The 11998-nt window shown below is 41.0% G+C and overlaps 2 protein-coding genes across 3 annotated transcripts; one reads left to right on the forward strand and one right to left on the reverse strand.

Moving 5' to 3' along the window:
* Positions 1–202: 202 nt before the first annotated feature.
* Positions 203–4273, forward strand: btf3 (basic transcription factor 3). Of its 2 annotated transcripts, none has more exons than XM_027007940.3 (6): positions 203–278; positions 1192–1260; positions 1345–1458; positions 1669–1870; positions 2778–2834; positions 3849–4273. In XM_027007940.3, the coding sequence occupies exons 2-6, from the start codon at positions 1192–1194 to the stop codon at positions 3893–3895; spliced, it is 489 nt and encodes a 162-aa protein (XP_026863741.1). In that variant the 5' UTR covers positions 203–278; the 3' UTR covers positions 3896–4273. The 2 variants fall into 2 exon arrangements, with proteins under 2 accessions (XP_026863741.1, XP_026863740.1); XM_027007939.3 differs by having other exon boundaries at positions 220–341.
* Positions 4274–4929: 656 nt separating this feature from the next.
* On the reverse strand, positions 4930–8429 carry ankra2 (ankyrin repeat, family A (RFXANK-like), 2). Its single transcript, XM_027007937.3, has 9 exons — positions 8310–8429; positions 7198–7569; positions 6941–7099; positions 6664–6729; positions 6483–6580; positions 6188–6313; positions 5973–6039; positions 5779–5859; positions 4930–5329 (listed from the first exon to the last, which is right to left on the reverse strand). The coding sequence occupies exons 2-9, from the start codon at positions 7451–7453 to the stop codon at positions 5274–5276; spliced, it is 909 nt and encodes a 302-aa protein (XP_026863738.1). The 5' UTR covers positions 7454–7569; positions 8310–8429; the 3' UTR covers positions 4930–5273.
* Between the last annotated feature and the right edge of the window lie 3569 nt (positions 8430–11998).

The raw sequence follows: 11998 nt of genomic DNA on the forward strand, positions 1-11998 counted from the left end.
AATACAAGCCCATTTAATGCATATATATTCATTTCGGTCTTTAATAAAAATGTAGAGATGTGTATTAACATTGATTAATTACAAAACCATTAAAAGCTTTCCACGTGATTAATGATTAGGAAAAATGTTTTACGGGCATTTATATTATAAATTAAACGCACAAGAAATGACTGTGTTATATTGCCACACACTGCGTCGCATGTCAGCATTCGCGTCACTTCCGTCACTCTCTCTCGCTTCCATCTTGCTCTCCGCGTGTGTTTGCTGCTAGCGTGCAGGTCAGTGAGGACTTCTAAAATACTCTCTTTCCTGCATAGACACTCCCAGCTTCAAAGCTCAAGGTAAATTAAGTACCTGATTTATCAGACCGGCAGTTATTTCATATGGATCGTCCGTAGAAAGATCACTGAACCGGTAATGGATATGGGCCCGCCGAAGTGTCAGGCCCCGAAAACCATTATGAACATTTAGCAAACCATGCTATCGTTATTCATTCGCTGACATTCGTTAATTACATTTGCTTTAACAAAACTTAACAGCATCATAAGCGACTTTGCGTGAGGCAGTTATAGCTAGATATAATTTAGCGAGTTGTCTAGTTCTAGCTAGTGTGGATGTAATTCAAGTATCAGCACTTTCTTCTAATAGATTCATACTAGCTAAGATAGCTAGTTGTGTGTCCTCTTGTGATTGCAGCCCTTGCAAACACGATTTTATTCAAAGTAGCTGAAGTTATTTCTAACAGTTACCACTTATTGGGTTAGTCATTTCTTTAAGGTCAAAATGAAGACTGCGTTTTAATGGGTACCTTGCTAGCTAAGTAGTTAACTACCATGCTCACAAGATTTGGCGAACCGTTAGCTGACCGGGCAGCTGGTTACCCCGCACTTGGGCCTGCACGTACTTTTCCTTCATCTTCTTGTTGTGTAAAGGGCGGTTACGGCATAGTTGGTTAGTCAGCTCGCTTATCTAGCTAGTTAGTTGAGTGGGTGTTACTGTTAAAAGTTGTTAGCCGCGTCCGCCGCCGTTTAACTTCTTCGTTGTAGTCCTCAACGCTTTTACTTGCTAGCAAGTAAAACTTCACCAAGTCGTTTCAGACCGCACCCCCTTTACCCATGCAGACTCGCTAGCGAACGCCTGTCTAACTTTGCCCTGTGCACGACCATAATGTTGTTACTCTTTGTATCGCAGATGAAAGAAACAATAATGAACCAGGAGAAACTAGCAAAATTGCAGGCACAAGTCCGCATCGGTGGTAAGGTAAGACTCAAAGTATTTTTGTTTAACGTCATTTTTGTAGTAGGTTAAACTCCTTATTGACTTTTTCTTTTAAATTGTGGCCAGGGAACCGCGCGCAGAAAGAAGAAGGTTGTACACAGAACTGCTACCGCCGATGACAAGAAACTTCAGTTCTCTTTGAAAAAGCTAGGCGTCAATAATATCTCCGGTATTGAGGAGGTGAGGTGTTTGGCAGCATAACTTTGTTCGTTTGAAAACATCACCTTTTTGGAGAGTAGATTGCTATTTGTGTTTTGTTGGTGGGTGGCTATCTGGGCTGATTCCTGCTGGGTCCAGCATGTGGAAGCATGTTCACTAACCCACCATTCTTATTTGCTTGAACAGAATCTGCCTGTCCAATATTAAGACTCTTTGCACTGTGAATTGCAGGTGAATATGTTCACAAACCAGGGAACAGTCATCCACTTCAACAACCCCAAAGTCCAGGCTTCGTTGGCAGCAAACACCTTCACCATCACAGGCCATGCTGAGACCAAGCAGCTTACAGAGATGTTGCCCTCTATCCTCAACCAGCTTGGTGCCGACAGCTTGACCAGTCTGCGGAAACTCGCTGAGGCCCTGCCCAAACAAGGTTTGTGGCACATTAGAAGCAGTACTATCGCTGAAACGAAGGAACTAATTTAAAAAAAAATCTCAAATTAAAACTAATTATGTGCACTAATTTAAACATTTGCTTGCCTTTTTAAACCTTTAGTGTATTTTAAAGGAACAGTATTATATATTCCAAACTCCTCAAATTTGTCTATGCCTATCTGCATTCAGAAATTGGGACATCACTGTACTGCGTGTACTCTTAATAGCGTATGTAGGGAGTTGCTGGAGGTTGAGTTTTCATTTGCCTTTAGTGTGTGCATCATTGAAGTGTTATGCTACCAATGATCTTGGTCTCTACTAGTGAGTGAGGGTAGGGAATAGTGAACAGGCGAGTGGGGGTTGAGGGTATGAGGATTGGGGGTGAGTGGAATTTGTCAGGGTACAGCTGGCTATTGAGAGCATTCTTTAAAAGCAGCCTGTTTTTCTAGACTGTAAGCAGCACCTGGATTACCTCCACTTTCTTTGTGTTCTCTGTTTAAAAGTGTACTACTTTGCGTAACTTTGAAAAATTTTAAACCATGAATTTCCACATCCATTGAAGAGACGGCACCATTCTGTTTGAGAATGGAAATGGATTTGGGGATGTCTCAGGTCGCAGCCACACATCATCTGTGCTTGTGTAGATAAGCAGGTCCAGTGTGCTGCTGCATGACTCATTGAAAAACACTTGTGATAAAACATCTTTATTTTAACGAATAAATGAAGCAAAAAGTGGGGAGGGGGTGTTGGTGAACCTGTTCCAGCTAATTACTATTTTCCTGAATATTTAGATTTTTGTTCCTCAAACTGCCCAAAATGGATCATTTAAAGTTTGATTCAGGCACAGTAAAGTCAGATGTGACACCTTCCAGAGCTGCTGCTGACTCTGCCTCTGTTTGTTGCAGCTGGAGATGGAAAGGCACCTGTGGCAGGAGGAGAGGAAGATGATGATGAAGTTCCAGGTTAGTAAGTCTCTCGAAGGCAGGTTTTCACCATATGGTTGTTGTTTTTTTTTTTTTCTTCCTTTTTCTGTTTTGCCTTCCTAAGCTTATTCATATCTCTAAGACTACTCCTGAGACTGTCTACTGTTTGTTTACCTACCCGCTTGTGCTATTAGACCCTGTGTACATTTGTATTATTCCCAGTTGTATAACTGAAGAATGATTGCCATATGCGATTTTGACTCATTAACGTAAACACAGCATGGCATACCGGGGTCATGGCATAAGAACGATATCAGGAGGTCACATTGGTGGTGTAGGCTAGTCATGACATGGGGCAGTATTTATTGCTAGTATTGTTTGAGTTTTGGAAAGCTGGCTTTGCTTTTCGAAGAGGACCAAGGCCAGCACATGAGGTTGCCATTACAGTTCTGCTCCGGCCTCAACCGGACCGCCTCCTTGCAGTAACCCAAGTCCAGCGAATGTAACAAAAGATTACGTCCGCTGCACTCCAGTGGGGTCGCCGTGTGCGATGACAAGGGGTTAACGTCTCTTGCCATCATGCTGTTACTGAGGCTTGACCTTTCTTGGTCCCTTATGAAAACAATCTGACGTAAGGGGCCCCTGCTGTGAGTGATTTGGGGTCTGACACCCCGGAGCTGAACAGTGGAAGTTCCATTTATCAGATTTCATCTTGGAAAAGGCAATCCGCCTTTGATCCGTAGCGTTTACCTTTTCACAGCTGCAGACCTGTCCAGTCTCTTAGCGCTCATGTTTGTCCATGCGTGCATGTCAACTCGTGATTGTCGGCGATGGTGTGAAATACCTCGCATCATGTTTCATATAAACACTAGCAGGTCTAGCAAAAATTAGATTTAATTCTTGTCACTCTTGATTAGGTGGTTTGTGGTATTTCGAAGCGTGACCTTGGCCCTACAATTCTTACAAGCTGGCCTTCTTTCTCTCTCCCTTCAAGTATTCCAGCCAAGGGTCATGGAACACACAACCTTATTTGTAAATTCTCATTCATTGCAGATCTTGTGGAGAATTTTGACGAGGCTTCGAAGAACGAGGCTAATTAAGCTGAATGGAGGCACAGACAGACAGACAGAGATGGAGTCTCCCATCTCAGCTGGGACACGTTGGACTTTCTTTTTTTTTCTTTTTTTTTTAACCCCACTCTCCCCACTCCTTTTGGGCAGTTTTCCTTTTTTTCTTTTATATATTGTGACTGCAGCCCTTGTTTCTCTTCTTGTGCACTGCTATGTCTACCCTATGTCCAAGCTGAGAGCGAGAGATGTTTACCACATCACGCCCAGTGGTGTGGGTAGCGTGGGCCCTAGGACATCCTACTCGTCTCCCTGTTATTGAGGCTCACTCCTTTTGAGGCCTAGCTGAAGCCAACATCTGGAAATAAACATTTGCTATGTACAAGCTTATTAAATACACTGCCTTGTCTATATATTTGTCATTCTATTTTTTATTTTATATATATATGTGCTGCTTATGATGTAGATTTGGTGTCAAGCTCCCCACACATCTTACTTGGTCATTGATGCTTAATGATACTAAGGACAGTTGGGGAGTTTTACAGCATTTAGTTTTTGGTCTGCTTCATGTTTTTGAGGACAAGAATGACTTCCTATGAGAATAGCTTTATTTTTGGTAGTGTGTATCTTTTCCACAGGTGACTGAACAAAGTAATAAGGTCTAGAATAGTATTCAAAATATTTAATGTCTTATTGCAGCAGACTTGTTAGCTTTCATCAAAAGGTTAAAACCAGACCGCCCTTAATTGGAACTATTAGATTACTGTTAACATTTAACAACTAAGAATTGCATGGTCAAAGCAGACTTATGTTTACTGGCCTTACTGCATTTTCACTAGTTCAAACCAATGTAACTTAAATGAAGCACCCAAAATTCAGTTAGTGAAATTAAATGTTACTGGATATTACTTGGTACAAAACTGATCTAAATGAGTATATATTTTATACTATGGCAAAAATAACGTGCACTTTTGTTTGTTCCTCTGCCTGTTTAAGTTCAAGTGATATTGTACTATTGGCTGCCAAATTTTCTTACAAAATGGAACAAGTTAAAAGACAAGAAGTAGTTGGGTTTATGAATCATTTTATACAAAAACCTACATGGTCAACTGAATACACCAACACACCAATGATAGCTAGCCATATCAAAATAAATATGTGCAGTATTCAATGGTTTAAAGATGCCCTAACATTTTTTCAGTTGTCATGACACCAATCCTCAGGGTAAAGGGGAATCAGTGTCAAAACAAAAACATGAAACTTTGGACAAAGTAGTTTGAATAGCTTGAGTAACTAATGTAAACATGCAAGATAATGAACTGTCCATTTCATCTGCCTCTTAACTGAACACAGCAATATTCAGCTTCATAACTGTTTTCTGCTTTCCAGCTTCTTTCTTCCTTAGTCACACCTACTCTTTAATTCCTTGCAACAGCTTCAGCAGATGAGCTTCCATGACCTGTTGAACTGAAAGAAGACATCACAAATGAAAGAAGGGTGCCTCAGTCTTCTAGGACATTTAAGTGAACGAAACACACTCCCCATGCGCACGCAAAATTAAGCATTCACACTATACTGGTGAGACATGGGGTATTTAGCCAAAACAGGTGAGTAATAAGCCTGTAATCATAAAGGTATGCAAATCTACAAAACTTTTAAAACCAGTTTACTTCTACTTGAGTAATATTTTTGAAGAAAGAAACCAACTTTTATGCCAGTTATATTCACTCGCATTGTTTTTAGTAACTTTCTTTGTTACACAATTGTTATGCTGGTACTGTGTTCCTTGGTTGGTGATTTCTACTGGAGACATTTCATACATGATTATGTTTTTTAGGGCACTCTAACCAGCCCCAGTGGGAATTTACATTGTTCAGAGTTTTAGTTAAATGCAGGCAGTTGAAAACTATAGTTACCATGCCTATGGCCCATTGCTACAGCCATATCCATAGCATTGAAGCCTGAGTCAGACTCTATGGTTGGGTCAGCTCCATTCTCTGTTCAAAGTATGAAACGTGTAATAACACAGGCATTTACTATTGGAATCTCTAATATTGTAAAAGCTATGGTAATGAAAAAAGTTTATACAAGTTCAATTCACTGCACTTACCCAAGAGGATTTCTACACAGCAGACATGATTACCATGTACAGCGTAAAGTATAGGGGCACCCCCATTCTATAAACACATAAGCATGACCATAGCTGTAACTCCAATCCCATCTCAAAGTGAAAATAGCAGAGAATCTATTCCCCCCCCCCCATTTTCTTCAAAGCTGTATATATAAAAAATGTTCCACTATATAGAATTTTTAAAAATTACCTACCCAGTCATACTCATTAACATCCACTCCACAGTCAATGAGCATTCTGACAATGTCTGTGTACCCCTTACTGCAGGCTAATGACAATGCACTTTCTCTGCCCTTAGCCAAAATGTGGGGGTCTGCACCCTACAAAAAGAATACCAGTATGTTAGGAACGTGCACATGCAGAGTGATGAGTAAACGTGAATTTTGGTGTGCGTTTGAACCCACTGCACCAGACGTTCATGGTTCAGCGGAGTAACAGGTTCTCACGGTCATGTTGGGTTTTTTTTTAGGTCCTACATGTTGCACTCACACTCTGTAGCAGGAACTCCACCACAGCAATCTGGCCATGAGCTGCTGCCCACATGAGTGGTGTAAAGCCCTCTTCATCCTGCAGGTTTATCACGGACTCTGTGATTGGCCGAGACATGAACAGGTTAGATTCATAATGGGCCATGCATTAATTCATTCTTATGTGATTACACAAGCCAGACCTTGCTCTATTCGACTGGCTAGAAACACCATTTCTCCTTGTGCTGCAAGTTGATGAATTGATAGAGCTGGGGTAAAAAAAAAAAATAGTAGTAATTATAAAAACAATATACCTTTACTGTACACACTGAAATATTTGAAAAATCTGTTTCAGTCGTATTTGGTGTTGAAATTATGTAAACTCTTATCATAGCAAAGGTTTGCACGATGGGCTTGTCTAAAACGCTATGAATTTTGACAATTACTGAAGACCCAAAGGCAAGAGAATGAAAAGCTCACAGTGAACAAGCAGCGGGGTTGAGGAGACTTCATTGCCACGGTGTTTGTTGGTCAGAGTGGTCGACTGTTTTATCGGTGAGAAGTGCTTCGTTGTGGATGGCGTGTATACATGCCTAACCTGGATTCCAGGGGATGGGGAGGTCTGGATGTTGCATTCAGCTGGATATAGAAATAAAGTAAGTCTGTCCATGAGGCAAAGGGAGCACATTATTTGCAAGCTGCAACACTTCCACAATCAGCTGGGTTCTCTGCCTTACCTTTAAACAAGACTGAGGCTACCTCCAGGTCAGAGTTCACCTGGTCTTGGATGTTCTTGCTGTCTTCCTCATTCAGTGACTTGACGAACCGAGAGCACACGTTCATGTCGAAGCGGTTGGGTAAGATGAATTTAATGCCCATGGCCACATTTTGCGAACTGGTGTCTTCCACCGGGCCAACGCTGACGGGAGGCTCCACTTTGATGTTGGCCATCTCGGGCAGTGGGCACATGCCTTCCATTTCTTCTGATGCCATTATGTTATGTGTACAATGAACGTCCACAGATGGTGTGCTTATAAACAAGGTAAGTTAGTTCTTGACAGTGAGCATGTATGATGTTTAACGCTACATAAACAAATCAGGTTTGTATCCTTAAAAAGAAACAAGACAGATTGAATGAGAGGACAGAAGTAACTGGTCAAGTAACATGGTTAGGTCTGGCCACATACAGGTAAGCAATATTGCACATACAGTAAGATTAGATTAACTCTGTTTGATGAGGAGACCCGTAGCTAGCTAGCCAGCCAGCGCTGGCTGTCACCAAGGGAGACCTTACCTATATTAACTAATTCGATCATCTTGCAAAGTAATGGAAGACCGTATACTTTGAGAAAGTAGGGTAGCTTTAAGAAACCGATAGCTACAGTTTGCTAGCTATGTTTTAAAAACATTACAAATACATTACAAAGCAACGCAAAATATATTATAGGCAACCGCCAATAGTGAAGGTCCTCACTGTATCTTAATTGTAGCAACATGCCTTCATATGTTTCATAGTTGTGAATGTCTAGGCAGCTTGTTAGCTAGCTAACGCTACATGTCGCACCAAAAACGATGTCGGTTAAGATTCTTGTTTAAATTAATGGATACTTTGCCAAGTTAAGCAGCTAAATGTAACGCTCGCATTCAAATGACCAACTGCCAAATGTGTAAAAGCAGAGCTATCTCACCAAACCGAGTTAGCTGTTAGCTAACTACTATACAAAAATCCGGTTACATAGCTAGCCTTAGCTAGCTAATAAGCAAATAGGCTGTTTGGCCCGCCTCTATGGCAGATCACCTCAGTAGCTATATATTTACATTTCTCGAATTGCAACCATGTCATGCTTACCTTAATAGATTACAGGTTATCGCCTATTAGAGCTTTGATACCCTATACGGTGATTGTTCAACAAGCAAGTACTTGTGTTATTGTTTTGAAACGCCTTATTGTTTCACGAATTCTAAGTCAATAAAGTTTTTTCAAATATTTTTTTTTTTACATAGGTTTTTTTTTGTACCCGACTTGGATCATAGTAAGATTCAAAATCTAATTATTTATTTGTTTGTTCTTTTAAATACATAAATAATATCAAATAAAATTAGCTTAATATGCAATTACATTTAGATGAAATCACATTTTCACAAAATGACATGTTGTACTGAACCACGTGGAAGGTAAAAACTTTCTAGATAGCAATCTTCGAAAAGCTGTCAAAACAAACAACCAAACAAATATTCTACATACATATTCACATTTTGTTGCAAATTGTCACAGTTTGATATGTTCAGTTGCAAACAGTTCATAAATTATATGCAATGTGCAGTGAATTACAGAAAAAAAAGCTCCAAAGTGGCTTTTTCTTGGGGGAAGATCAGAAATTACAGTCCACTTGTTCCTGAATTCTGGATCTTGGTACTGAAGGAAGTTGAATCTGGCAAACCAAATTTGTCTTTAAGAATGTTTTTTTTCATTGATCCAGTGAGGTAAGGTCTTCAGAAATGGGCAACAACAATCCAAAAAAAGATGGTCAAAGATTATGGGAAAACAGCTCAATTCTATTAAATATTTATAGTTAATATAATTTACATTTACATTTACGACATTTGACAGATGTTCTTATCCAGAGTGACTTACAAAAGTGCTTTGTCATCTACTCATAGAATGCATCCTAGCTAGGTTAGAGTCCAAGATGCTATTGAACTAGAATGCTGTTGAAATACAGGGATCAGTGCTGATGTATAGAAGTGCAAAACATGTAAGATCTGTAACAGACAAAAGGTGTAATACACAGTACCCTACAATAAGTAGAGTTTTAGATAGTCAACACAGGAGTAGGATCAGTGGTCATTTAAATTTTCCACAAATAGATGAGTCTTCAGTCTGCATTTGAAAACTACAAGGGACTCTGCTGTCCAGACAGCCAGCGAAAGTTCGTTCCACCATCTGTGAGCCAGGATACAGAATAGTCTCGATGCTTGTGTTCTATGAGACTTGAAGTATTTCAAGCCAAGCCATACGTGAGGTTCAATGTACTTGAAGTACGGATTGGGCTTTGACCATTGGCATCATATATGGAGGGGCTGGTCCATTTTTCAAGTTTCAAGTTTCAAGTTTGGTTTATTTGTCACATACATAGTCATATACAGTATAACTCACAGTGAAATGGTTTTTAGCTTTGTAAGTAATTATCAAGGTTTTAAATCTGATGCCTGCAGCTACTGGATGCCAGTGAAGGGAGTGCAGCAGCGGAGTGATGTGTGAACTTTGGAAAATTGAAGACCAGTTGTGCTGCTGTATTCTGGATAAGTTGTAGAGGTCTAATGGCAAGTAGTGAGTTGCAGTAGTCCAGCTTTGAGATGACAAGAGACTGCACAAGTACCTGGGCAGCTTCCTGAAAGAGAAAGGGTTGAATCATTTGTATTGAGGAGAAATTTGCAAGACTGGGTCAGATAAAATGGGTTGAGAATGACAACTGGTTGTTAAAAGTTATGCCCAGGCTATGAGCAGCTTCAGATGATGATACCAGGGAGTTCTCGAAGAAAACTGTGAGGTCATGGTAAGGGCTGGGAGTTCCTGGGGTGTACCGAAGCTCAGTTTCTAGAAACCTGTGTGTGGGAGGGTAGGAAAGAGTTAAATTAAATTAAAAATTAATTGGGTGTCATCAGCATAGCAGTGGTAGGAGAAGCCATGGGAAGATATTACATCACCAAGAAAATGAGCATACGAAGAGAAGAGGGCCTAATGGGACACTGGTGGAAAGTCTACATGGATTGGCTGTGGATCCTCTCCATGTTACCTGATAGGACTGTAATTCCAGATATGCCTGAAACCATTTCCATGCAGGGCCAGTCAAACCAAGGCTGGAGAGAATAGAAAGGAGAATGTTGAAGTTTCTCTATCACTGTTATGAGGGCTGTTTCTGTTGAATGTGCCGGTTTGTAGCCAGACTGATTGTGATCACGGAGCTGGTTCTGGTTGAGAAAAAGAGATAATTGATTATAAACTGTTCATTCAAGAGCACCGGTTACGTTGGCGTCATCAAGCATGGCCTTATTAAGAATTGGTACATCATTAGATACAACAATGTTGACAAAGAATATGCATTCTTGTTTAATTAACAGAAAAGAAACTTTCTTACTGATACTAGAATTCTACTATCAACTGTATGTGGATTCAAAGAATAAAAGTCATCCAGGACATCTAGCTCGAAAATATCCATTTCAGAATAAATGCTATCCACAAGCTCATAGCATCTTATATGCCAACAGAGTCTCACTATAAAAGTGTCGCTGTGATGACTTTCTCAACCACACCTCCCAAACATCTACACATCAATGTATTTGGACCCAGTTTGACCTCACTCAGAAGCACTCAGATTTTGTCATCACACAACTTTAGTCAAAAGTGTTACTTTCATCCACCATATTGAATGGCAATGCCATTGCATTGCATGTTTTTGATTTTGTTGTCAACTTATGAGCTTTTTTTATAGATAGAGCTTTTTGTGGTACATGACTGAGACAAGAAGCTATTTGACTGGAAGACGTTTTGACTGGAGTGACTGATATGGAGAATTCCTACCAATGGCTGGAAGGCAGGAATGAAAGACAGTACAGAGGCACTAATCATGGCTGCACAGCGTTAAACCCAAAGTCAGTATCAATGGATCTACCACACCAGGCAGGACCCCAGATGCAGGTGGTGCAAAGATGCCCCTGAGACAATCCAGCACGTAGTAGGTGGACACCCTGAGAAGAGCAAGATTTATTAAGGACAGATCCATAATCAGAGTCATTTGTACATTCCATGGTCACAGAGCCAATGCAGGGAGTATGGGAATACATTGTAAAACACAACACAACACAAGACAGACTATAACAAAAATAACAAGCAATCACATACAAGGCATGGATTAAATCTATCAGAGGTAGAGCACATACAAAAGACACATGGAATCACAAATGACCAGCAAACTAAGAGGAAAAACACAGGGTTTAAATACATGGTATAACAAGAACTAAACAAGATACGGTTGCTACAACTGAAAGGCAGGGAAAGTTAAACAAGGAGCAGAAGAACAAGGAAGCAAAGCAAAATGAAGACATGAGACAGGATTACCATGACGACAGGATGTTAGGGAGGGACCAGTCATGATAGTACCCCCCCCCCCCTCCCCGGGAAGCCCACGGGCATCAGGAGACACAGGCCAGGCCAGGATGGGTGGGAACCACAAGGCAGAGGCAGCAGGAGACACAGATGGGAGCGAGACGGGTGGGGAGCATGAAGCAGATGAGACGGGAGGAAGGTTTGAAGGGTTGGCAGTGATTGGCAGTGGGACTGGGAGGTCCGGAGGCGTGGCTGTGGCTGGTGGCAGCTCCAGGAGATCTGGAGACACGGCTGCGGTTAGTGCCAGTGGGTTCAGTAGGTCTGGAGGCAATCAGCAGAGGCAGGTCCAAAAGGTCTGGAGGCATGGCCACAGGAACAGACCTGGTGTGAGAAACAGGCAGAACTGGTAGAGCGGCATCTGTCATACTGGG

The sequence above is a fragment of the Electrophorus electricus genome, chromosome 1 (assembly GCF_041902795.1).
Source record: "Electrophorus electricus isolate QZ-2024a chromosome 1, ASM4190279v1, whole genome shotgun sequence".
Taxonomy (NCBI): Eukaryota; Metazoa; Chordata; class Actinopteri; order Gymnotiformes; family Gymnotidae; genus Electrophorus; species Electrophorus electricus.